The sequence below is a fragment of the Mytilus trossulus genome, chromosome 12 (assembly GCF_036588685.1).
Source record: "Mytilus trossulus isolate FHL-02 chromosome 12, PNRI_Mtr1.1.1.hap1, whole genome shotgun sequence".
In the NCBI taxonomy this organism is placed as follows: Eukaryota; Metazoa; Mollusca; class Bivalvia; order Mytilida; family Mytilidae; genus Mytilus; species Mytilus trossulus.
The window spans coordinates 20,359,320-20,384,969 of record NC_086384.1 but is presented as its reverse complement, the minus strand read 5'-3'; the positions used below and the strand labels follow the sequence as shown (position 1 = coordinate 20,384,969).

The following is a 25,650-nucleotide window of genomic DNA, read 5'->3' as shown; positions in this document are numbered from 1 at the left end:
CTAAACCAACATCTGTCTGCTCTTTGGTCTGGTTGTTGTCTCTTTGACATATTCCCTATTTCCATTCTCAATTTTATCTGGATAAAGTTATGATTGTATAAGTTCAAGACTCAACAAGATCAGACTATATTGTGTCAAATTTTGCTCCTATATGAGCGATTGAATCCAGTCAAACTATAAAATATAATATATGGAGCATTAACTAGAGAATTATGAATTTTTCCAGACTTGATCTGCTCTTTTTTTTGATACATGGTATTTTAAAGTTTTATTTTTTTCTACCTTCAGTCAGTACAAGTTAAAACTTCAGGTCTTCGTTTTCCGTTTGTAGGTCTGTTGAAAGTATTGCCTGGAGAATAAAGATATAAAAATTCATGGTGGAATAAAAGAATTTTAGAGAAAGTTTCAGCAGCAGAAAACAGAATTATGAAATAGTGGTAAAATAATATAACAAATCAATGTACCGGTAACACAAATAAAATGTACTTTGAAATAGACAAGTTACAAATTACATGTATGATCAAGTGATATAAGCCGATTTCAAAGGAGTTACGCCAAATGCTGATCCTGTAAACAACTACATGTATGAGGGTCTGGATGAGGGAGGGGGGTCTGTTATTCTGTAAACATTTAATTTTCACCCCTTTTTTGTCTAATTTTTAAAAAAATTAACCCCTTTTTACTCATGTTACTCTAATCTTCAAAAAATTAACCCCTTTTTTCTCTAATCTTCATTTTTTTTGCCCGTTATTCTCTAATCTTCATTTTTAAGGGCATTATTCTTTAATCATTTAACCCCATCCAAACCCTCATACATGTATCAATATAAAAATGATAAACAAAGTTTTTAATGACTGCTCATCAATACAGATATTACTATTACATGAATTATAAAATTGAATAAAAATGGGAAAGGAAATGGGGAATGTGTCAAAGCGACAACCTGACCATTGAACAGTCAACAGCTGTAGGCCAGTTGAAATTTGGTTGCTGCTGTAGGGAAGGACTAGCAATTCAAAAGTCATCACCATAATAGATTACACAAAACAATAAACGACAAGTTTATCATGCATCAGTTTAAAATTTACTCACTGAACAAAAATACTAAAGACATGTAAATGATGTAAACCTAAGAGATGTTAGCAGTAATATAGAAATATAGCAACTTATTTATCATTATTATGTAGATCATAGTTAAAGCAATTAAGAGGCATATCATCAAGGTTCATAAAGAGGTATATTGATGACAACAGGGGTCCACACATAATTATTAGTTTTATATATATGTATATATTTTTAATAGACTTTTCATAAATGCTTATACAAAAAAAATGTGTTTCAGTTTGTAACTCAACAAAACCGAAATAGTACTGGACAACACAATTAACCTGACAACCTCTGGACATCAAGTCACCTCACATTATAGCACAAAATTGTTTCAAACAATTAAAAAAATGATCTTGCATTTGTTTATATAATATGTTAAATGTTATGAATATACACATGTTCACATATTTATTATTTTTTTGCCATGAAGTTTTCTTCAGTTCTTATCAAGGCAAAGATGGCTAGACGTGACCCAGACAGCAGCATGGAGTTACCAGATTTTGATGGGGGACCAGATCTAATGAATGCCTTCCTACAGGAGGCCTGTAATGTACCAGGGTTATCACACCTGTTTGCTGATAATTTAGAGACTATTGACTTGACCAATGATGATATCACTGACCTCACAGATGAAGCATCAGGTATCTACACAATCAAATATTTACAGTATATTGATATGCAATTATTGTCCCTAGAGGAGATGAATATTCAAAATTGTCAACCTTATGAAGGGTTGTTCTATGATGGCTTTATTATACAAAATATACAATGGAGAGTAAAATATTGCCTTACTGAAAAGAAAGATGATTGTTAAAATACTTACTTTAGCAGATTGGTTTGTGCCTCAGAATTTCTGGTATGTACATCAAAGTTAGATCCTTTCTTTGAAATATTGATGGCTCTAAAAAGGACCGTTTACAAGAGATAACCTGGGAACTAAGATGACTTTCAAAACCTTGCTTCATCTTGTTTCCTTGTTACTTGATGGGCTTCTTTTCTGGCAGTTGCCATTTTATTTACAGGCGTCAATGACATAATTTTTTATGGGACATAACTAGTGCAAAAGCCAATTGTCTGAAAAGGTTATTTACATGGGAATAAAAGGGCTATTTGATTTGTCTGGATTGTCACAGCTCCTGGCAATTTTTTTTATAAACATTGAAATTAAAATTTGACTCTATTCTGTACTTGTTACCAAAAAATTACTATATAATGGAAGGTATAATAATATAGGGTTATTGCATGAATATTGTGGAATATTGTCCCGAGTAGAATTTTATATTGCATGAGCTTGCAAGGGCAATATAAATTCTATGAGGAACAATATTCCCCAATATTCATGCAATAACCCTTTTATTGTATAGCAATATAATATTTGAAAGTTAAACATTGGTTTAAACTAAGATTTTGATGTTGATGACGCCATGAATTTTAAAGATTTATTGCACTAGTGCGATATTGGAATTTATTCCAAGCTAACTTTTAGTAACTTTCTGTGGGAAATATTATATTGCTATATAATAATAGAACTTATTGAAATGATATAATTTGAGTTTCAGTTTTCTCTTTTAGAGGGGTAAATTGATTAGCCAAATTGAATAAAGTGGTACAAATAAGTCAGATAAAAGATCCTTTCAGATCCTAGAAAATATGAGCAAGGCTAGACAATTGTAATTGTTTAGAAAACTAATCCAGCAGTTAGTATAACAAGTTAAATTTGGCTGATTTATGATGGAACTAAGTGTTCCATGGTGACAAAAGGGAAGTTACTCTTGTTTAATTTGTTTCAATTGAAATCTAATATAGACAAAATGACCAAATTGAGTTATCTCTCCTTTGATTTCTCGCTATCCATATCCTTCACGAAAAACAAAATCATAGGTTATGGATATTAGTATCCCAGTTATGACTTAAAATCTGGGTGAATTTTAGTGCTTATAATAAATATAAACTGAAGAACTTTCGAGCTGGTTTGATTTTAACACTAGTTTTTGACAGATGGGTGGAGTTCTCTTCCCTTGAATAATATTACCAATAAATCATTGATGCTGCGAATAGTGCTTTTGACGAGTCTAATTTGATCCAGATTATATTTTGAACCTCATGACATGAATATATTACATGATTACCAAAATCTTATGAACAAGATTCTTTTGAAATATTAAATTTTTTCAACAAGAGAAAATGATGATTTAGTATAACAGTATGAAATCAGCCATAAAATTATCCTTCTCACCATGGAAGATATTCACTTTTCAATTTACACCTAGCAGAGAATATACCATTATTAAATAATTTCTCCTGCATATATTAACGAATATTATTGTAAGAAAAAGTTTTAAATAACACAATCTTTACAGGATTAGGATGAGATATAAATAAATTAGTTAGGTTAAGAAGAGATTATATTTAGGGATATGTTTTAAGTTATGTAGTTCAAAAATATTTTATAGTTTTTAATGTTTGGAATAAATGGCTATGTTTTTAAAAAGGAAGAGTTATTCTTTTCTGGAGAAACGTTATATTACAGGTAAGTTTGCTGCATTTGAAGCACGTTTCTGTATTTACCATGGAAGTTTCAGATCTAAATATTTTTAATATCAAAGATGTATTGATACATGAGAACTTATAATTCTGAAGGATTATTGACGGAATATTTATAGGTTTCATAACATGTTAGAATTGGATATCATTGAAGGAATTTATTATATTTGAAATCCTCTAGTTGCTGTTCAGAATGATGAAAATTTGTTTGCTAGAGGGTTCAATGGAGAAGGCCATTCTTATACTGTTGTTGTATACATTGATGTTTTACATGGGGCATACTTCTTACTCTTAAGCTACCTGTTGCAACTAAAGGTTGACAGCTGAATAGAAGCAATGGATGAATTTTATCAAATTAAGCAAATAATATATAGTACCAAAAATAATATAAACCTTCCTTAGAGGTTTTTATTTCTTAGAAAAAAAATCAGGTTTTGACATTTAACTTTTGAATTTTTTGAAAAACTAAGGCTTTTCTACCTCAGGCATAGATTACCTTAGCTGTATTTGGCAAAACTTTTAGGAATTTTGGTCCTCAAAGCTCTTCAACTTCGTACTTTATCTGGCCTTTTTAACTTTTTTGGATTCGAGCTTCACTGATTAGTCTTTTGAAGACGAAACGTGTGTCTGGTGTATAAACTAAATTTAGTCCTGGTATAATTGATGAGTTTATTAACAAAGACTTTCTTACAAAGCTTAAAATATTTGAAGCCATTTTCTACGCCTTTTGGGGTACTGATGGTATTTGAAAATATGTGTAAGACATCTACATATGTCTCAGTTTACCATGTTTACTGCTAGGATGGGTGTAATATGGGTATAATATTATCAAGTTTTTACAGAAATTTGGATGGGTGTAATATGGGTATAATATTATCAAGTTTTCACAGAAATTTGAACTTTTGACTTAAGATTTACATTTGTGGGTATACTGTATTAAAATTGAGAAACTGTAAATTTAGAAATTATTGTTTGCATTAATAATTGCAAATTTTGAAAAAATTATCAAAATTTGGAGACTACTTATTGCAATGTCAGGAACATCTGCATACTGATGGATGTTACACATTTCTAAATGCAAGTTTTAACTATTGTGATAAACATTTTTTTTATTTTAATAATAAAACTTTTCAATAATTTCTGAATGTACATTATTGAGGAATTCGTTCACTTTGCATTTTTTTATTTCTAAATACTTTAAATAGTTGGAAGATTTAATTCTGTCTTATTAAAATCAGCTGCTTGTGAGAGTTTAGAATTATAAATTTAAATTTTAATATCATGAATCAACTTACTGATTCAATTTAAAGAGGGACACACCAAAGTCAAAAAGATATTATGAAGCGAGAGAAAATTGCAAAAAGGCCCTTGTTTGATGATCTAAGCATTAAATTTTTCATTGTGTGTGGTTTTGTAGGAGTAAGAATTTCTAATAATAAGACCAAAGTTTGTCATTTATTGCATGTAAGATTGAGTATTAATACAAATTATACAATAAAATATGTGCATATATAGCGTGAAAATAAACACATGAAATTCGTTACATGAATGGTTTGGGTTATTGGTTTTCATCTAAACAGACAGCTGTACTTTTAGGAGTTAACAAATTTCAAATTTATGAATGCACATGTACATAATTTTATTAGTATGTCCAAGTTAGCAACTTTAACCATTCACTGCTTTCACAGAAATAAAAGTAAGAAGTGCTTAATCTTTTGATAAAGAGAAAGAGTTTGTTAGTTTGTCTGTTCATTTATGAATAGCAAATAGCAGTAAGGTCTTTAAATATCGAGAAGTATATAAATGGTTACAGTTCAATCATGTTTTGGTTTTAACATTGCTTGCTTAAAATATGTTAGGGGTGACGACACTCATTAATACCATATAAAGAATGAATTTGATCAATTTACTAACAAATGAAGAAAGTTTTTGCAGTGTTTAATTCAAGATAATACTTTTGAACTGTCATTTCAGAAACTATTCATAAAACTGATGAATGGGCAAAATTGTAGTTCATGTTGTTTATAAGAAAACTACTTATAAATTAATACCAAACAATTAGCAACATGAACGACACAATGTAAAAATACAATGATATTGTCAAGAAAGTAGTTATTTTAGAAACACAACCAAGACATATGTTGCCAAAAACATTAAGAATTAATAGACAACACAATATTTCTGTCTGGAGTACATGACAAAGGTCAATTTTACCTGTTAAACATAATTTCTTACATTTTCTCCTATAAATCATAACTTGTGCCCAAAGGTAGATAACTCTGTGGTTGATGTAGGTGGAAGGTCGTGTAATAGGATAAATTTGCAATCGTCACTATTACAACAAATTGTTTGACCTGATGTGTGTAAAACATTGTATATTTATTTGCTACTTGTTACTTATGGTGACAAGAGTTTTGTATGATTATTAAGATTTATTGTCACTCAGCTAATTGGCTATGTTTGTGGGTTGTCATGTTTATTAATTTTCATGGGTTAATTGTGTCTAGTTTGAAAGATTTATTAAACTTATGTTTTATTTTCTCACAAATAGATAACTCTTCTTGTATTTTTTTTTAATCTTGATGGGATGTCCTTATATTTTTGCTGATACGAAAGAAATGGATATACATATGGACGAAGCATAGCTTTGCTTTGCTAGTTCAGCATTTGCATTTACTGTGGATTCATTTATATACATGAACACACATGGAATATGGAAACAACTATATTTTCTTGGCTATTGTATATTTTGTAAATTTTATAATCAGTTGTGTACAAATCTATAGAAAATTATAAAAATTAAGAACGCTTTTATTTAATTAGGAGTGTTCTAAATAGTTATACTATTGTAATAACTAGCCAGTCAACAGTCTGAACCCTGCTCATGGGTGTGCACTAGACTCCAATCTTAATTGACCATGATAGTCAATTTTCCTGTAGAAGGGCAGTAGTTTTCACTGGACACTCTGGCTTCCACCACCGAAAAAATTGACAGCCATGAAATAGCCCAAAAGTGGCGACACTCTGGCTTCCTCCACCGAAAAAAATGGCAGCCATGAAATAGCCCAAAAATGGCGACACTCTGGCTTCCTCCACCGATAAAAATGACAGCCATGAAATAGCCCAAACGTGGCAACACTCTGGCTTCCTCCACCGATAAAAATGACAGCCATGAAATAGCCCAAACGTGGCGACACTCTGGCTTCCTCCACCGATAAAAATGACAGCCATGAAATAGCCCAAACGTGGCGACTCTGGCTTCCTCCACCGATAAAAATGACAGCCATGAAATAGCCCAAAAATGGCGACACTCTGGCTTCCTCCACCGATAAAAATGACAGCCATGAAATAGCCCAAAAATGGCGACACTCTGGCTTCCTCCACCGATAAAAATGACAGCCATGAAATAGCCCAAAAATGGCGACACTCTGGCTTCCTCCACAGATAAAAATGACAGCCATTAAATAGCCCAAACGTGGCGACTCTGGCTTCCTCCACCGATAAAAATGACAGCCATGAAATAGCCCAAAAATGGCGACACTCTGGCTTCCTCCACCGATAAAAATGACAGCCATGAAATAGCCCAAAAATGGCGACACTCTGGCTTCCTCCACCGATAAAAATGACAGCCATGAAATAGCCCAAACGTGGCGACACTCTGGCTTCCTCCACCGATAAAAATGACAGCCATTAAATAGCCCAAACGTGGCGACACTCTGGCTTCCTCCACCGATAAAAATGACAGCCATGAAATAGCCCAAACGTGGCGACACTCTGGCTTCCTCCACCGATAAAAATGACAGCCATGAAATAGCCCAAACGTGGCGACACTCTGGCTTCCTCCACCGATAAAAATGACAGCCATGAAATAGCCCAAACGTGGCGACACTCTGGCTTCCTCCACCGATAAAAATGACAGCCATGAAATAGCCCAAACGTGGCGACACTCTGGCTTCCTCCACCGATAAAAATAACAGCCATGAAATAGCCCAAACGTGGCGACACTCTGGCTTCCTCCACCGATAAAAATGACAGCCATGAAATAGCCCAAACGTGGCAACACTCTGACTGCCACCACCGATAAAAATGACAACCATGAAATAGCCCGAAAGTGGCACATAACATGGTGTTAAAACACCAACTATCAACCAATGAACACTTAATTTAGGTATTTACCTTTACCCATGAAATTGATTATCATCAAACAATGAAGATGAAGACACAGTAATTCCAGACGAAATTCCTTTTCCAAATTTATTGTAATCTTTCAGAGTCACACTTTGGATTCCAGAAAATAATCAGAGAACAGATAGATTAAATTGATTTGAAAATTTGAAATTGTCATTTACCATAAAATTATAAATACAGTTTCATTTTGACTGCTTATAGGCTAATAATTTTTATGAGATTTATGCCCTTTAATTATCATTTACTCTTAATTTTATTCTCTAGATCATAAATAACCTACCACTCGACAGAATCCTTAATTTGTATGCCCCCACCAAGGGGCATTATCTTTCTCAGTATGTGCATCAGTTTGTTTGACCCTCTGTCAAGCTTCAGTTTACAGATTTTGGTCAAGGTAGTTTTTGTCAATTCAACTTTAAAACTTAGTATACATGTTCCCTATGATATGATCTTTTAGATTTAATGCCAAATTTGAGTTTTGACCCCATTTGCATTATTCACTTAACATTTTAATGATATTGCAAGTTGGGAATCCATATTCTATGGACACATTCTTGTTAAACAGTGTCATCATAATTTAACTTCAGGTCGAGTTCCATTTCGACATTTAAAATTCCAAAGTTATGCCTCTTAGTTATCTGAAGAAAAAATGGAGGGGAGGGGGGGGGGGGGGGCATTTTTTTACCTTTTTAGTCAGGTACTTAGGTAAGGTTAGGTAAAAATAAAGAAATTAAGAAATTAAAATTAATACTATAAGCTTGTAGAGCATCAATTAAGGATAAAAATAAGCTAAAAATATTGATAGGTCATGGACCTCCTTTTCGAGATATTTGAGATTTAAAATATGGTGGGAAAAGGCTGACTCAGACTTTTACCTTATATTTGCATTGGTATTATATCGGTCTCAAAACAAAAGAAAAAAATTAAGAATCTTTTAAGAATCTTCTAAAATTTTGGTAAATGACCTTTCATGAGCTATTAAGTCTTATATGAAAAAATAAATGGGTGTTATGGGGCAAAATATTTTACATTGTATTGTATTGAAAAACACCAAGGAGTCCGAACACCTGAGTACATCCTTAAGTACAGACAAATTTTCATTAGTAAATAACCAAACAAATTTGTACAACAATATACAGTGTTTAGTAATTTGAGATCAATACTATCATTGTGTTGTCTTCTTCTAATATGTTTACTGTGGATTCATTATTATTCGTTGGATACCAATTTTTCGTGGGTTTCGTGGGTACAGCTGAACCACAAATTCAAATGTTCAACGAATGACATATTTTCAAAAGGCTTTGTATACAGAGATTGGCAAAACCATGAAATTAAATATACACGAATATGCAAGCTTTGAGCAATCCAAGAAAATTGATACCCACGAAAATAAATGAATCCACAGTAACTTGAACTAGCAATGCTATTTCATAATAAATTGTATTCTATAAATAAAAGAACATAAATGCTGACTATTTATGGGCTTTACTCATTGTTGAAGGCTGTACAGTAAGCTATAGCTGCTAATATCTGTGTCATTTGGTCACTTGTGAAGAATTTTCTCAGTGGCAATCATACCCTATATCTATTATTATAATCCACTTTCGTGCTGGACCGTACCCATATCCGTAGCAGGTCTCCAAAGGTGCACAGCCTCTAGTCGATAGAACAATGTAGGTAAGGGAAGTCAGCAAATTGATCCACTGTTCCCTCAGAAAAGTAAAAAAAAAACATACTTAATTTTCATACACAGTGCAGGAGTATTACAATTTTCAATTATTACTTGTTTTTCCGTGTGTTTCACCATGTTTTACGATGTGTTAACATTATTTGTATCTTCACAACATATCATTTTGACAAGTAGACATCTTTTATATCAGTTCCTTCATGTAAAGAAAAAATAAAAATGATGTTGTTATGTATCTGTCTCGTCTTATATCGTTTTTTATTGAAAAGGAAATGTCTTATTTGACCAAGAGTTGGTTAACTTAAGGTGTGAAAATCAACCCAAACGTGTCAAAAATCTGGAGAATGGCAGTAGACAAGATCAAATATTAGTTTAGATTGTACAAGGTTATTGAAGGAAGAGGATTGTTTTAAGAAAGTTCGTTCATTAGAAAACAATTCAATGTTTTTTTGTCGTTGATGTAGACTTTAAATTTTCAAAACATGCTTAAAAGCTTTTCTGTTTAAACATGATTTTGTTGGACCGATGATGCCCTGAAAGACAGACTATTTTGTTGACTTAATGCTTATTTCTTAATTTGATGATGAGCTTTCAAATGTGGTGACATTTTTCTAGTAATTGTTCCTTTTCATTTTGTTGGCTATCTCAGTTAAATCGTGAAAAACATTTGATAAATGGAGATAATAGTTTGACGGCTAGAAGTTTTGTTTTGCCACAGTTGTTACTGCTGAACACAAAGTACTTCAAATGAAGTTAACCAATTTGTTAAAAAATTTCACTGGATAGTTTAATGCTTACATCATCACGGGAACTATTTAAAATGGATTCTAATGGAATATTTTACTGATAGATATAAAATAATAATATAAGCATGAAAAATAGATGATTAGTCAGGACATAAACTGTGTTATCCAGAATTAGATAATCGCTAGAAATAAGACTGATCAATATTGCATGCTCATTTTGCTTTGATCATTTTATTCTTTTAAGTCTCTAAACAGGATAGAATATTAATCAACATTAAATTATGGATTAAATGTAACTGTGCAGGTGTGATGTTTGTATACTAATGATATGGAAATTTAGATAGGCCGTTTTAGGTTACGCATCTTTTTTCCAATAAACAAAGTATTGACCTGGTGCAAATCTATTGGATCTTAAGTTTAGATGCTCTCCTACATACAAAAATTTGCTTATGAACGATAAGTATAGATTGAACTTTACAACTGTTTGACAATTGCTGTGTTAACCAAAGACATCTAAATAACATATTCGTATCTGCATTTGAAACTTTTTTTTAACTAGAAAATTAACCTTTTGATATTTTATTTCTGTGATGTTGAATACTCGAGCTGCTTTTAGAAAGGAAACCAAACCTGGAAAATTGTTGAATAATTTGATGAGTTGATTAGGAAATAGGTGATTTAACGATAATTTTGTAGAATTGCGTTATGTACTTTCATCAGGTAACAATATTGGATTGTTACGCAGATGGGTGTGTTTGATTACATCAGCTGCAGAAGCTTAATGAATTCTGAAAAATCAATTTTGATTCATTGTGACCATTTCTATAAACAAAAACAGTATTTTTGATATATTTATTCTATTTTCGTTTGATAATCAAGTATATTGAATGGATGAAAAAATTTAATATTATCAATTAAACTATGAAATTTTCATAACGAGAAGGAACTAATTATATTGATTAAAGGTTCCTGTTTGGATGATGAGATACCGCATAAGTTAATTTTAGGACAATTTTTATATGATTAGATTTATGGACAGACAGAAAATATATACAAGATTGTGAAACAAACATAGTGACAAATTGGAAAATCGTTAGTTTAATGGATACTCTACTGTAGTGTAAAAAGTAGTTCATTATCTACATGTAGTGTAGAAAACTGAAATGAAATTAGATAAAATAAAAAAATTGGATTTAGTGAATATTAATTAAAAGTAATTCAGTGTGTGACCATTAGGTTAATATTGATATAAAAGAGAAATTCATTAGTTTAAATAACTAATTATGTGAATATGGATATAAAAGAGGAATTCATTAGTTTAAATAACTGATGTTGGACATCTGATTCTATTGGTTAATTATTTGATTAACTTATTTGCATAATATCAATTATTTTTCTAATAAACTGATGATTTAATATAACACATTTAGTGATACATGCAAAACAAGTCTTTAAGTGGACATATAGTAGGTGGTCAGTTTGTAATTGCACATGTCAGCAATAAGTGTCCTTACATGTAAAGGCAATGTTTACAAATGGATTTTATCTATTTGTTTGTTTATTTTTAGATATTTAATATATTTATGGTTAGAATTTTGTCAGATTTCTGAAATCGTTGACTTAATTGAGCTTAAGATAAGTCATGATTTTATGATCAGGCTAATCAGCATGGACTAAAACTTCACAACGAATGGGCATGTTCTTAAACTCAAATTTAAAAATTGAATTTTTGATTTTATCAATCAAAGTGATAGATTTATGTGAAACTTCGCCTTTATTTGATATATTAGGCAAATATAAACCATTACAAGAATGAATGTAATGTTGGAAAAAATCTTAATCATATTGAAAAAGTAGAAGTTGATCTAACTATTGAAAAAACTATCTGAATTTACTACTAGTGTTGAAAGACTGAAGACATTGGATTATACACTTTGAAAATCATATGAAAAAGGAAATAAAAATGTGAAACAAACTATTCTCAAAGTATAACTATTTATTGTGCGATATCTATCAGTAACTTGGAATTATTCTGTGAAAATGAGGACAATTTATAACCCTATATCAAGTAGGACTAGTTCTCTGTGGTGTTGTGGAGGGGGATCTCAGAATAGTACCAAGATGCCAAGCAGTCCATTTGTTAGGAGGCCTTTCCATGGACCAAGAGCTGCGTTACGTAGAGGGCGCCTCTCTCATTCACATCCAAACCTGAAATTTCTGGGTCAAGGTTAGTTGTCTTTTTTCTCTTAATAAAAAATTATTAACATAATCATGTCCCAAAAACAATTTCCTTTATAAATGGAGGAAGTGTTGGAAAAATATTTTGGGACAACAGCTTGACATTTATAACCCAGCAAAAAAAGGATGAAAGGATATTTTGTATATTTGTGGTAAATATTCCTCATTATATTGAGAATTTTGCCACTAGTTGAAAACGAACGACAATCAATCAAATTTATTTATAAACTATCAAAATATATGACAGTAAATAAATAAAGATAAAACAGTATGGGAAAATAAATAAAAATAAAACACTATGGGAAAATAAATAAAAATAAAACAGTATGGGATTTGCAGAATTGTTTAGAACAGTGTTCTTTTATTGCTTACTAAAACATCATTTGAACTCAGATGGATAGTTGTGGCAATCTGACAAAATCAGAGAATAATAAATCAACGATTTATTGAACTGTTGTGTTTAAATATTCAAAATTTTATGAATTTAAATGTAGTTTATTTTCACTGGGCTTAAAAAAAAACAAAGACCCAAAGTTATGGGACTTGTTTTCTATGACCCACCTACTATAGTAGAGGGGCATTATGTTTTCTGGTGTGTGGGTCCATTCATCCGTCTTTTCTTTCGTTCGTCCGTTTGTCCATCAGTTAATTCATTCGTCTGTTCATTCGTCTGTTCATTCGTCCGTTCGTTCGTCCCGCTTCAGGTTAAAGTTTTTGGTCAAGGTAGTTTTTGATGAAATTAAAGTCCAATCAAATTGAAACTTAGTACACATGTTCCCTATGATATGATCTTTCTAATTTTAATGCCAAATTAGAGTTTTTACCCAAAGGAGTAAGTTCGGTAAGGGCCATATTTGGCACCAATTATAAAGTTCATAGTTACAAGACAATAAATGTTATAAATTGCCTTAAAGACATGTGAGAAAGTTAAACAGAACTATTTTTGTCAAAGTTTAATTCCTATACGTTGATTTTTACATTACAAAAAGGTAAAGATAAAAGATTTGATGAATTTTGACAAAATCAGCTGGATTTCAAAAAATTTAAGGACCAGGAAACTTAGAGCACAGGCGTCGACAAATTTAATTTTCAAATGAGACATGTGAAATGTCTTCCTAGACATAACTTTCAAAGATCTTTGTTGTCGACGTATGTGCTCTATGTTTCCTGTCCAATAATCTATGGAAATTTACCCATTTTCATTGATTTTTTCGTGAAAAATCAGTATAAGTACAACTTGTGAAGTCATAATGAAACGCAGACACGTAAAATTTTCAACAAAATTGCTTATTTTCTATCTATAGTCACTATATTACCTTTAATTGATTGTGATATTGGTCAATACATCGGAATTTGAAATTTACGCTAAAAAAGGGGTCCATTTAAGGACCGTACTGAACATACTCCTTTCATGGTCCACTGAACACAGAAAATGATAGTGTGAGTGGGGCATCCATGTACATGTACTTTGGACACATTCTTGTTCAGTTTGTGAAAGAACCTTTTATTTGAAATTGCAGTTGGACAATACTGCAATACTTGTGTTTGTTTAAATGATAACACTTATTTGTTACTACTTAAAATGTATAAAGCTTATTTGTAGTAAAATCTTTTCAGGGGTATAGATTTGTAGGGGGTCTTACAATCAATGAAGCATGAAAGTCAGAAAAAGATTTTATTTTTCACACTTTTCACCTTTTACAAACTGCTGTTATAATTAGAATTACGATTAATTGTTATTATAAGACTAATAATGTCAAACAGAGGATCCCCCAACCCAGTGGCGGATCCAGGGGAGGGTTCCAGGGGTTGGAACCCCCCTTTTTTTTTTTACGATTGATGCATTTGAATGGGGACATATAGTGGTAACCCCCTTCTTTGTCCTGGGTTGGGAACCCCCTTCTTTGTCCTGGGTTGGGAACCCCCTTCTTTGTCCTGGGTTGGGAACCCTCCCTTTTCAAAATGGCTGGATCCACCCCTGCAACCCCACCAAAAAAAAATCAAATTATGCTGAGCCAACATTATTGTCAATCACTTTGAACTGTTGATCTTGATTTGATTTCAATTCACTTATAATGTATTTAATTTGTACAGTAATGCATATTTTTTTTTATTAAACATTATAGCAAAACACAAAAGTTAATGATGGTATGAAATGAGAGAATGCATACATTGCCATAGAGGCATATAGATTTGTTTAGCATTACAATAACTTAAACCTAGTGGACAACTAACTAGAATGTTGAGTTATCTAACTTGACTAATGGACTTGATAACAGTAATCAGTTTATTTCAAGATGGATTATGTATGACTTTGAAAGTTTTTAATACACATAGTAATATTTTTCTTGATCTAAGATTGATTATTTGCATAGATGCCAACCATTACGATTTTTGCGTAGTTTTTCCGATTTTGCGATAAAAATTACGCTATTACGGTCAAAGTCAAATAGTTACGGATTACCAATCATCTCCGTTCAATTTTGTAAAACTCGGATTTTTACCATTACTTTTCCGTCCTGGTCGGGTATTTAGAAAACGCCAATGGAATGCTTCTGGTTTCTCGGGAGTTATCAACCTATTGTTGAGTAACTAACTGACTTCCTAAAAGACAAACTTGCATTTCCCCTTTCTCTACTTCTCCTTGACAAAACGAAAATGTAAGAGTCGAGAACATCTGAACAATTAATTAATGGAATACATACTACAGACAACATGTTAAACGACAAATTTTAGTGGACATCACTATGCAACCACTCGTCAGTATTTTTTATCGATAAATGCACGTTTATGAATGATTACTGAAAACATTTTAAAAATACGGAAATTTTGATAGTTTGTTACTGATTGTGTCAAAAGGGGGTTGGCATCTATGTATTTGATACAATTTTGGATAAAGATATCACATGTTATAAATTATTGACAATTCTTAAAACCTTTGTGAAGGGAAACTGGGGCATTTAAAAGACTTACGATTGGCTGTCCTTCAGTCTGTCTGTCAACTATAACACAATATTCACAGCATGTTGAGCTGTTTTGTCCCATCTTTTTCAGTAGGACCTGTAAATAGACAAAAACAACTTCACAAGAACTTTTAAAGTGTATTCAATGGTAATTCATGAGTTATCTCCCTTTGTAGGTTTTGCATGGACATATTGTAGTATTTTATATTTAGCAGACACGACACAATTGTTAATCTGTAATTTGGTTTTGGAACCAAAATATCAACAGAAACATTCATACATCATCCTAAATTTATCAGAAATGAGAGGATAGAATTTAAAAAAAAAATCTTAAAAAGTATCAATATATTTTTTAAATGAGATGTGGTATGTTTGGCTATGAGACAACTCTTAACAAGATACCAAAAGACACAAAAACTAACAACTATAGGTCACCTAACAGCCTTCAACCTTCATCAAAGCCCATAGAACAAGTTTTTTTTAGTCTGAATGTATTCAAATTCATGGCTTTTTAATTAACTTCTGTAAAAACAAATATTGCACTTGAAGTCAAATGTGCATTCACTTCAGTCAAATCTGAACCTCAAGAACAAATAAGAATGAATTTATAGCCCTCTTAAAAAGTGACATTTTAATTTGGTTTATCTTAATAGAATTACACATTTTTTTCTGTATTTACCTAATGAGTAGGTTCAATACATTCTTTCCCACCCTTGTCATTGTGTGATTTATATATAATTAACGAGATAAATGAGTAAATACTTAGTGTAAATGTGTCTATTTATATATAAAATGAAGAAGAAAAAAAAATGAATAAACTGTCTTTAACAATCATGACCGTGAACCATAAAAAAAAGAAAGAAAAAAAAACGTAAATACTAAATGGTAATGTGTTATCACCTTGTCAGTAATTGTCTGGTAATTTAGACGTGAAAGGAAAATTTAATCACTCCAAAAATAAGTGGTGTGTGAAATTGTCCGTATTGTTTTACTTAGTGTGTTATTATATCACCTTGACTTAAATTACTATAGTAAAGATCGGGGGGATTTAGAATTTTCCATTTTTTGACAATGATTTGAAGGTAAGGTGCTTTGGCTTTTCTTATTCCTTATACATGTATATAAATACATAATATAATATATGGGATTTTTTTTTACCTGCAAACAAAAGTACACTTACACCTTTTAACATTGTGTATCAAGGTGAAATGATGGTGTTAAGAACTTTTTGATGAGAAATACTTTTGATATAAGCTAGTGTTCCAAGGCTTCTCAATAACAGACCTGCAAGCTCTCCAGTATAGGGGATTACTGTGGATTTAGGGGCCAGCTGAAGGACGCCTCTGGGTGTGGGAATTTCTCTTTACATTGAAGACCTGTTGGTGACCTTCTGCTGTTGTCTTTTCCATGGTTGGGTTGTTGTCTCAATTTTATTCAGTATATTTTTTGGATACCAATGTTCAACGAACAGCAAATTTTCTATAGGATTGTTTGTAGACTTTGACAAAACCACATAATAAAACATCCATAAAAATGCAAGTTTTCATAAATCCTTGAAAATTGGTACTCATGAAAATAAAATGTATCCTCAATAACAATGTAACAATGAAAGGCATTGCCATTGGTTGACCCAGGCCCATAGCCAGGAATTACCAAGGGGGGGATTGTTGGACTCACAAACTCGACTTTAACAGTCACAATTTGAACAGAACATTGACTTTAACTGTGCTTATTTGTTTTCAAGGGGGGGGGGGGGGGGGGGGTGGTCGTCCGAACCCCCTGGTTATGGGTGTGACCTAACTGTAGAGATCTTTAGTAAAATCAGCAGAAGTCTTAAAACAGGATTTTGAAATGTGTTAGGTGGTATTTAAGCACATATGTACTTATTGAAAAACATAGTTAATTAGATTTAAAAAAAGCAAAATACACTTAAAGACCAGAACAAGAGATTATTTAATAATAATAATTAGTCTCTCAGGTGCTAAAAATCACCCATGAAGAATTACAAAGTTGTCAGGCATTGCTATAAGTGTCACTTAAAAGCTGCTCTTCATGTATATGTACGTGTTTTGTAAAGCGTTATTTTAGAAGGTTTGGACAGTAATATTTCAATCAAATTTGAATTCTAGTTGTCGAACTTTTCATTTCATTTTATTGAATTGCAGCCCCTGGATTTGGAAAAATTGAATGTTGTACTTGTCTGAAATTTTCTCTGTACACCTGTATATAATGATGTGATTTGTTGAGTGATGAAATTTGATTTGGATTTGTTTTGAGTTACTTACTTGACTTTTCATAGAATTATGGAGTAGGTCTGAACACTTTGCAGGTATGAAAAATATCTTCTAGTCATTTAAGGAAGCTTGTCATGTTTTTGAATTTTGGTCAGATTTTTGGAATCCTCTGGTTTTTTCCATTTGAATGCCTAAATAAAATTTGCCCGGTGACCCCCATTTTTCTTTTTATAATTCTTTGACATGTATAATGATAAGCTGTCTGTTAAAGTCTTATAAAATTTTAATTACTTTGTAATAGTTTTTGAGGACTTAAACTTGTCAATGATAAAGCTATGAAAAATCAAGAGAGAACATTTTCCCGCCAAAATTTCAATGGCTATTATCTCAAAAATAAGCACTGTAACCTATATATGTATATTGCTCTTTTGATTCCTTTATTAATTCCCTATCAATATATGCTAGTGTTTGAAAAGTTAATTACTTTGAAACTGAGAAGCCAGCTCCCTTAACATTGAAATGTTATATATGAACGTATCATTATAAATGCATTGGAACTAAAGAGCTACTAAAAAAGCCAACGAAATTGCAGTCACATTGTGTGGTGAAACAAAGAGTTTTTATTTCCCAGGCAGTACTTTGACTGAGCATGCCATAAAGCATATTAGAAACAGATGGATAATGGTCTCTGAATTTGGGTATCTTTTCAAAAATTGTTTTTTTCTGTGGAAAAAAGATTATTTCAAAAACAAATTTAGGAAGTACAGAACACATCATGCATACGTCATATCACAAATATTTCCAACTATGTATTGTTTTAGAGTAGTTGTAGCTCAATACAATCTGTCTCTTCATTTAGAAGTATAGATTAAATTATTCAGTTTTAATTGAAAAAGCAGTAGGTTTTAGAAGTTTGAAATGTGGCATAGGCGGATCCAGGTGGCCCTGAAATTGATTTTTTTTTACCTTGATCAATAAACAGTATATAAAACAATGAACTTCATTGGTAAATTTGCCTTTTGAAAATTCTGGAATGATGTATCTTCAAAAGATTTTACAAAGAGCAAAATTTTACTTTACCATGAAAATTCATTAATTGATTTTTAGTCTGAAAACATTGAGTCCTTGGACCGAACTGTGGTTGAAGTCCAGACAATTTTGTCAATTTTTGGTAAATTTAAGGTTAAACTGTGAATGCTTTATTTGAAAAGAAACAGACAAATATTTCTTTTCCCTTTCTTACATGTCTTTTTATAAATTTGAAGCACAGTTATATCAGGAAACAATAGACTAAATCTTTGAGGCCAAATATGGCAGTTACCTTTGTTTTGCTTTGAATTAACTATTTGTTAAAAATTGTACCAATGTTCAATAGAAACTAATTGATATCTATTGTAAAATGAATTATTGATCTACTATAGGTATACAAGGGGTGTCTATGTACAGTAGAGAGAATCTGATAACGTTCATGCTGTGTTTAGCAATTGGTAGACGCCTTTGAAGTTTTTAACCTGATAGTAGTAAAAGATCAGAAAAATAAACAGAAAAATATTGTTTTATTATTAAAGGAAATGATATAGGTCTGTTTATTAAAGATTTATTCAATTTGAATTAGATATTTGTTTACTTTATAAAAGCAGTAGGATTTAGATTGGATTGTATTATTGATATTGTAAGGGAACAGGATGTGAAAGACTAGGAAGGTGGACTGCTTTTTTTGGGGTCCATCTCATAATTATCTAAGAGGGAAAGTAGGAGGGGTCCTGATCCCGAAATCCCGAGCTTAAAAACACGAAATCTCGAAAATCCCGGGCTTAAAAACAACATAATCCCAAGGTCCCGAAATTCGAAGAAAGAATTCCCGGATCCCAAAAGGGTCAATCCCGAAATCCCGAGCTTAAAAACACCCGTTCCCGGAGTCCCGATAAAGGTCCTATCCCCTCTCATCTATGGTATACAATACTATCATAAGCCCTATATCTTGCCCTAGCCTTTAGTTAAACCTTTTGCTAGCCTCAACCATTGGCGGATCTAGAAATTTTCCTAAGTGGGAGCCCACTGACTGCCAAAGAGGGGGCCCACTTTTGTCATGCTTCAGTGATTCCCTTTATAAGCAACCAAATTTTTTTCTCAAAAAGGGGGGGGGGGGGGGCTGTGCCCCCTGCCCCCCCCTAAATCCACCTCCGTCAACTCAAAAACCTAAACTTAATTTAGACCATTCCAATACCTAACCATAACCTAGCTACAGAACCACAGCTCTTGGGTCCTTATGTTTTATTTTTTACTATTTGCATTCCAAGAGTTAAGGTCCCTCAGCTAACCATTACTATAAATGAACCCTCACCCTGGCTGGAAAGTCTGTTATTTTTTACCTATTTTATATGAATATATTTTTTTAATATCCCTCCCCCCCCCCCAAATCATAAAAGGATTTCACCTTATAATTCACTTCTTATATCTCTAGACCATGTAGACCTTGCACAAATGGATGATATTCCAGCACAGTTTTAATTGAACTTATTACTATTTTAAACATGTACTGACACTCAATCGACCCTTTATTTAGGGACACTAAAATAGGCATGTTTTTCATGCTCTAGTTGCAGGCACAAATATATTAAATATAGTTTTTTTATATACCTGTTACCGTAATCTAAGATTTTAGGGTACTTGAGCTATTTATGTCATGCTTCAATAACTTTTGCACTGTTATTATAATAACACGTTTTCACAAAAATTACAGAAATAAATGTGATATCCAATTATGACAGACAAATTGTAATGATATGCTGGGAGAATCAAGACAGTGTATTTATCATGAGAGATGGATTATCCTATGTCTAGTTAGAAAAATCAGTAGCCTGTAACAAAAAGGAACATAATTAACTTCTTTAATTGCAAGGTCTTTATATTTGGCAAAACTTTTAGGAATTGTTCCTCAATGCTCTTCAATTTTGTACTTTATTTGGCCTTTTTAACTTTTTTGGATTCGAGCGTCACTGATGAGTCTTTTGTAGACGAAAAGCGCGTCTGGCGTATATTCAAAATCTAGTCCTGGTATCTATGATGAGTTTATTTACCATAATATTTTGACCACAGATATCTTATTAATCTACCATGCAGTTGAAAAAGAAAATAAGGAAGGTGATTTTTGGTAACCAAAAATGGCATTTCACTTCAATGACTATTAACAAGAGTAAACATTTCTGCAACTCTTCAATTACACACACTCTTTAAGCAATAGAGTTGAGACTTTTGAACCCCCTCCCTGATAAACACGAATGCATTTAAGTCAGAGCATCATGACCATGTACTAGTGTCCCTCCCCAGAGGCTAGAGGCCTAGTTGCAGGTTCTGTAACTTCAGATTGAGTAACTTGTAGTTGACTTGTAAAGTTTTTCACTACCTCATCACCGATTTCTAAGTGTTAGTGTTCAAGGAAATTAAGAACCGAGACAAACTTGATAATCATTAGATTTCCATAGATACCTGTATTAAAACTTCGATATTTATAGATTATTGTTGATCATCTCAACGAGATTGAATTCCTCGCTTGAGCTGGTACAACGAAAGTGAGAAAAGCAATCGAGTTGAGATGACCAATGATAATCTATTTATCGCTATTTTACCTATGACAACGTTGTCAATTTCATGTCAATTTCGTTAGCAACGCCACGTGCTTGCTTTGTTTCTAGTGATAATTTTTCCATCTCAAGCGAGAAGCATGATATGAAAATTATCACAAAAAAAGATCAAAAGAAAAATGCACAAAATAGCGATAATAAAGACTTACATCATAAAACTCCATTACATTCAATAATGCAGTGGAGATATTTTGATGTGTGCTCACTTGTTAGGATAATTGAGTCCTAAGAAGACTTTAATTTAAACATATAGTTTGTGTAAGAAGATTAACATGCAGATATCTGTATCAAATCTTCTCAACTTTGACTTTAACTTGGGCGTGGATTCAAGGGAATATTTATTGCAGTAATCCGATACAGGATATCACATCTCCACTTTCAAATGCAATTTTGATTGAATTGTCATAAATGTTTGTAATTCTATCTAATCTATCGCCTGTCAAGTCAGTTTCATAGAGCGTGATTTAATGTTATCAGTATGTAATGTGATTACAACACCTCAGGAAAATTTTAATATTGCGGAAAATCTACAGAAGATTTTATATAAGGAATATCTGCAAATCATTGAAGTTTTATGCTTTTAAGAAATTAATACTATTGTTAAATTTAATTTGTTGACTTCTTTGAAAATCTGTCAACTTTTATGAACAAGTTGTATAAGCCACTTATTGTTTTCTAAATAAATTCTTCTATTGAGATGTTCTTTGCATTTACAAGTTTTTATGCACCAATGCTATTTATAATAGTTTTCATCTTTTATTTCGGAGTAAGTTATGGCTTTTTTTTGTCTTTTTCTATGTTGTTAGCTGTCTTTGACAATTGATGAGCATTCTGCATGTAACTTCTTGGTATATTCTTCATTTGAGGAGACTTAGGGTGGAGTGATGCAAGTAGTTTATGTATTGTATCAATACCCTATCAACACTGAGGATGTAAGTTGGCTTTCCAAGTTTGATGGTTTCCTTTGAGTTTTCTCCATCTATTTAAACTTACACAGCCATGATGAAGCTGTTACTGTTCTGAAAGTTGTTTAAAAAATTAACAACACTCATTTCTATCGTCCTCTTCAGTTTTGTTCCTTTTGCATGAACATCTTGATGGATAACAACACAACACAAGTTTTTGATAATTTTAATCAGGCTATGAGGGTCATAACAGGTTTAAAAATATAGTATATATACCAATACACATAATTAACAGCGCCTGGTGATGTTTGATAGCCTGATACACATAGTTAATATGGCTTCTACTAATGAAAACACCATTTGGAGCTAATGTGTTTAGAGACTACTTATGTCAGTACACCTTTCCTATATTGCCGCTTCATAACAGGTTTACAACATAACTTTTTACATGCTACAATTTTAAGTATTATACAAGTAGATATAGGAAGATGTGGTGTGAGTGCCAATGAGACAACTCTCCATCCAAATAACAATTTAAAAATTAAACCATTATAGATTAAAGTACGGCCTTCAACACGGAGCCTTGGCTCACACCGAACAACAAGCTATAAAGGGCCCCAAAATTACTAGTGTAAAACCATTCAAACGGGAAAACCAACGGTTAGTTATTTTGATTGTCTATTAGTAATTTTTAGTTTTATGCCATGGTGTTGCCTGTTTGAATATCTCTTTTGTATCTTTTGACTCTCTTTTCTGTTAGTTTTATGTTTTGTCAGTTTGTCAGAAATTCTGTTAATACATGTATATATATTAATTTAAAGTCTTTATATTGACTTTGATAACACTAATCCTGAGTATATTTAATTAATGATATATTTGTTCCCATTGACACGCATTAATCCAGTTTTCGCTGGGTCCATTTTAATTAATGACATTATTTGTTCCTATCGACACCCATAAGTTGAGATTTCATGATTTATTATTGACAAACAGCTACCGTAATTACGACCTTATCATAAGAAGGTATAAAGGTTACCAATCTCCCAACCCAAAACAACCGGAATAAATTCCCTTGTCAATAAACTTCCGTCAAACTAGCTCATTCAAATATCGGCATGTTTAATCCCTTATTTCAAAGGAAAGGTCAAGCTTTTAAATCTCTAAAGTTATTTATTTAACACACTAATTGCTTATCCCAAGTTGTGAAGTATTATTAGGAACTGTTTCAAATGGGCCATACAAAATAAAATTGTAAGATGTAAAAGGTGGTAACATGGTCTGATGTATAATTCAAGATAAATGATGTTTACAAATGGATTTTACTAGGAATTAAAAGATTTAACTTTATTTCAAGTCATTTTGAATTAAAAAAAACAACATATTTCAATTTGTAATAATTGAAATGAAATTTATATTTTTTGAAAATCTCATGTGTTATGCTTATTTTCTTTTTATCTAATTTTTGTTAAATTGATATTAAATTGTAAGTCAACTGATTTTTGAACAAATACTGAATTTATCATTTAATGCATTTGAAATTGGTTTGAAAATTAAAAACTAAACCTGTCTTTCAAACATGCATTTTTCCCATTGATTAAACCTAAAACAAAGTAAATTTATTTAAAGCTTTTGCAATGACTAGGCATAAGTCAAGAATATACTTCATCTTTTAGAAAATTTCAAGTCATTTTATTCATAGGGGTTATAGAATTTCTAAAGTTTCTATTGTTAATTGAAAACCTTAATATCTTAGCTACTTCTTGAGAATATTGTTCATTTTAAAAACGACAGTCATTAATGAATACATAACATAGAGATGTTAAATTAAACAACTAAACAACAGCAAACTTACTGTGTATAACAAACCTTCAAAAGTGTTGTCCATTTACAATTTGTGATTTATCATTAGTGTTGGTTCATAACAGAAATTTTTACAGAAATATTGGCAAAGAATTAAAAAAAATTTACAAATGGAAAAGCTGATAAAATTATTTTAACTTTAGCAAAAGCACCAAATTAGGATAGTTACCATTCAGGATATTTGCTATTGCTTTGGGAATTTCACTTGCTACAGGTTTGGGAGGTCAAACGCCTGCATATCAAATTACACTTTCTATTGGCTTAGAAGGAAATATGCCTATGTGTATACAAATGTGTATATAAAGTTGGTATATATAGTGATTATACAGTCTGTCTGCAGTTTATGTTGGATGTAAAGAATTAAATAGTGATGTACTTTATTTGGTTAACATGTGATTAAAGAATAAAATAATAAATTTAATAGACATAATCATAAAAGCTTTATTGAGATTGTACACTGTCTGAACAAGGTAGCCGTAAGTTAATCTTTTATTTCATGTTATGTTTTTTTTTGCTGCATCAAAAATATCGGAGAGTAGATTTATTCTGCAAAGTTTTTGTGAAATGGATTAACTCAGCATAGAACAATACTTGTAAGGTGAAAACTTATAGATCATTTATAAATTTAAACCAGTGTTTTTTTTATGAATAGTAAGAAAAAATAGTTATTGAAAAAAAAAAACATTTTTAAATCAGCTTTTGACAGAATGATTCATTTATGCAGAGATATTTACAATTCTTTTGTTGAATGGTTATAAAGAAATTCTCTAAAATCTTTCTTGAAAACAATAGGCAAAACTCTTATTCAATAAATACTCTTGTGAAGAACAACTTTTCACAGAACATCTTTTGTTAGATATTTGTGGTTAGATGTTTTTGCAATGTTGCTTTCAAGGCTAAAACATTTTACAATAACATCAACATAAAAAGATTTTAAAAAGGAAATAAATTTTAAAAAAAGTCATTTAAGTTATTTTAAAGTTACTATTTTATTTGCTTAATCTGCAACAGTCTGATTGCTACAGTGAAAAAATCCTACCAATTAATGTGGCGTGCCAAATTTGGATCAAATTTTATTCTCTCAAACATTTAATTTATACTAGAGGACCCATTCAAAGAGGTGTTAAACCCCACTAACATATAAAGAATTTATCGTTAGACATGCACTTGTTAAAGGATTTGAGCCAAATTCAGGCTGATTTCCTGGGGTTGTGATTGATAGTATAATCGTAAAGGATAAATGAGTGATTTTGATATAAAAATATCGTATGACTTTTACCGCAAATTACAATTTAAAAATTCATTGGAGCGTTAATATTAATACGACACCTTGGGCTTCACTAGGAAGTCAGTGAAATGTAAATTTTTGAGGAATGTTGTGACATCTATTTTACTACAAAACAAATTTCTGCACTTTTGAATTGTAATGTAAAACATTGAAATTTAAAAACAGGAAATCAAAATAGATCGTGTGGTTTGATTGAAGAGTTTTGATTCTAATTAGTAAGAACAATATTGGATTTACATCTTAACC

The 25,650-nt window shown here is 31.6% G+C and overlaps 1 protein-coding gene across 2 annotated transcripts in view; it reads left to right on the top strand.

Moving 5' to 3' along the window:
- Positions 1-324: 324 nt before the first annotated feature.
- Positions 325-25,650, top strand: part of LOC134693194 (pleckstrin homology domain-containing family G member 5-like) — a 143,143-nt gene continuing 117,817 nt past the window's right edge. Inside the window, exons 1-2 of one of the 2 annotated variants that reach the window (XM_063553914.1) lie at positions 325-437; positions 1,538-1,748. In XM_063553914.1, the coding sequence (XP_063409984.1) occupies positions 1,565-1,748 (184 nt within the window). In that variant the 5' untranslated portion in view covers positions 325-437; positions 1,538-1,564. Of the gene's footprint in view, positions 438-1,537; positions 1,749-12,025; positions 12,500-25,650 lie in introns of those variants that run through there. The other variant, XM_063553913.1, reaches the window with a different exon arrangement.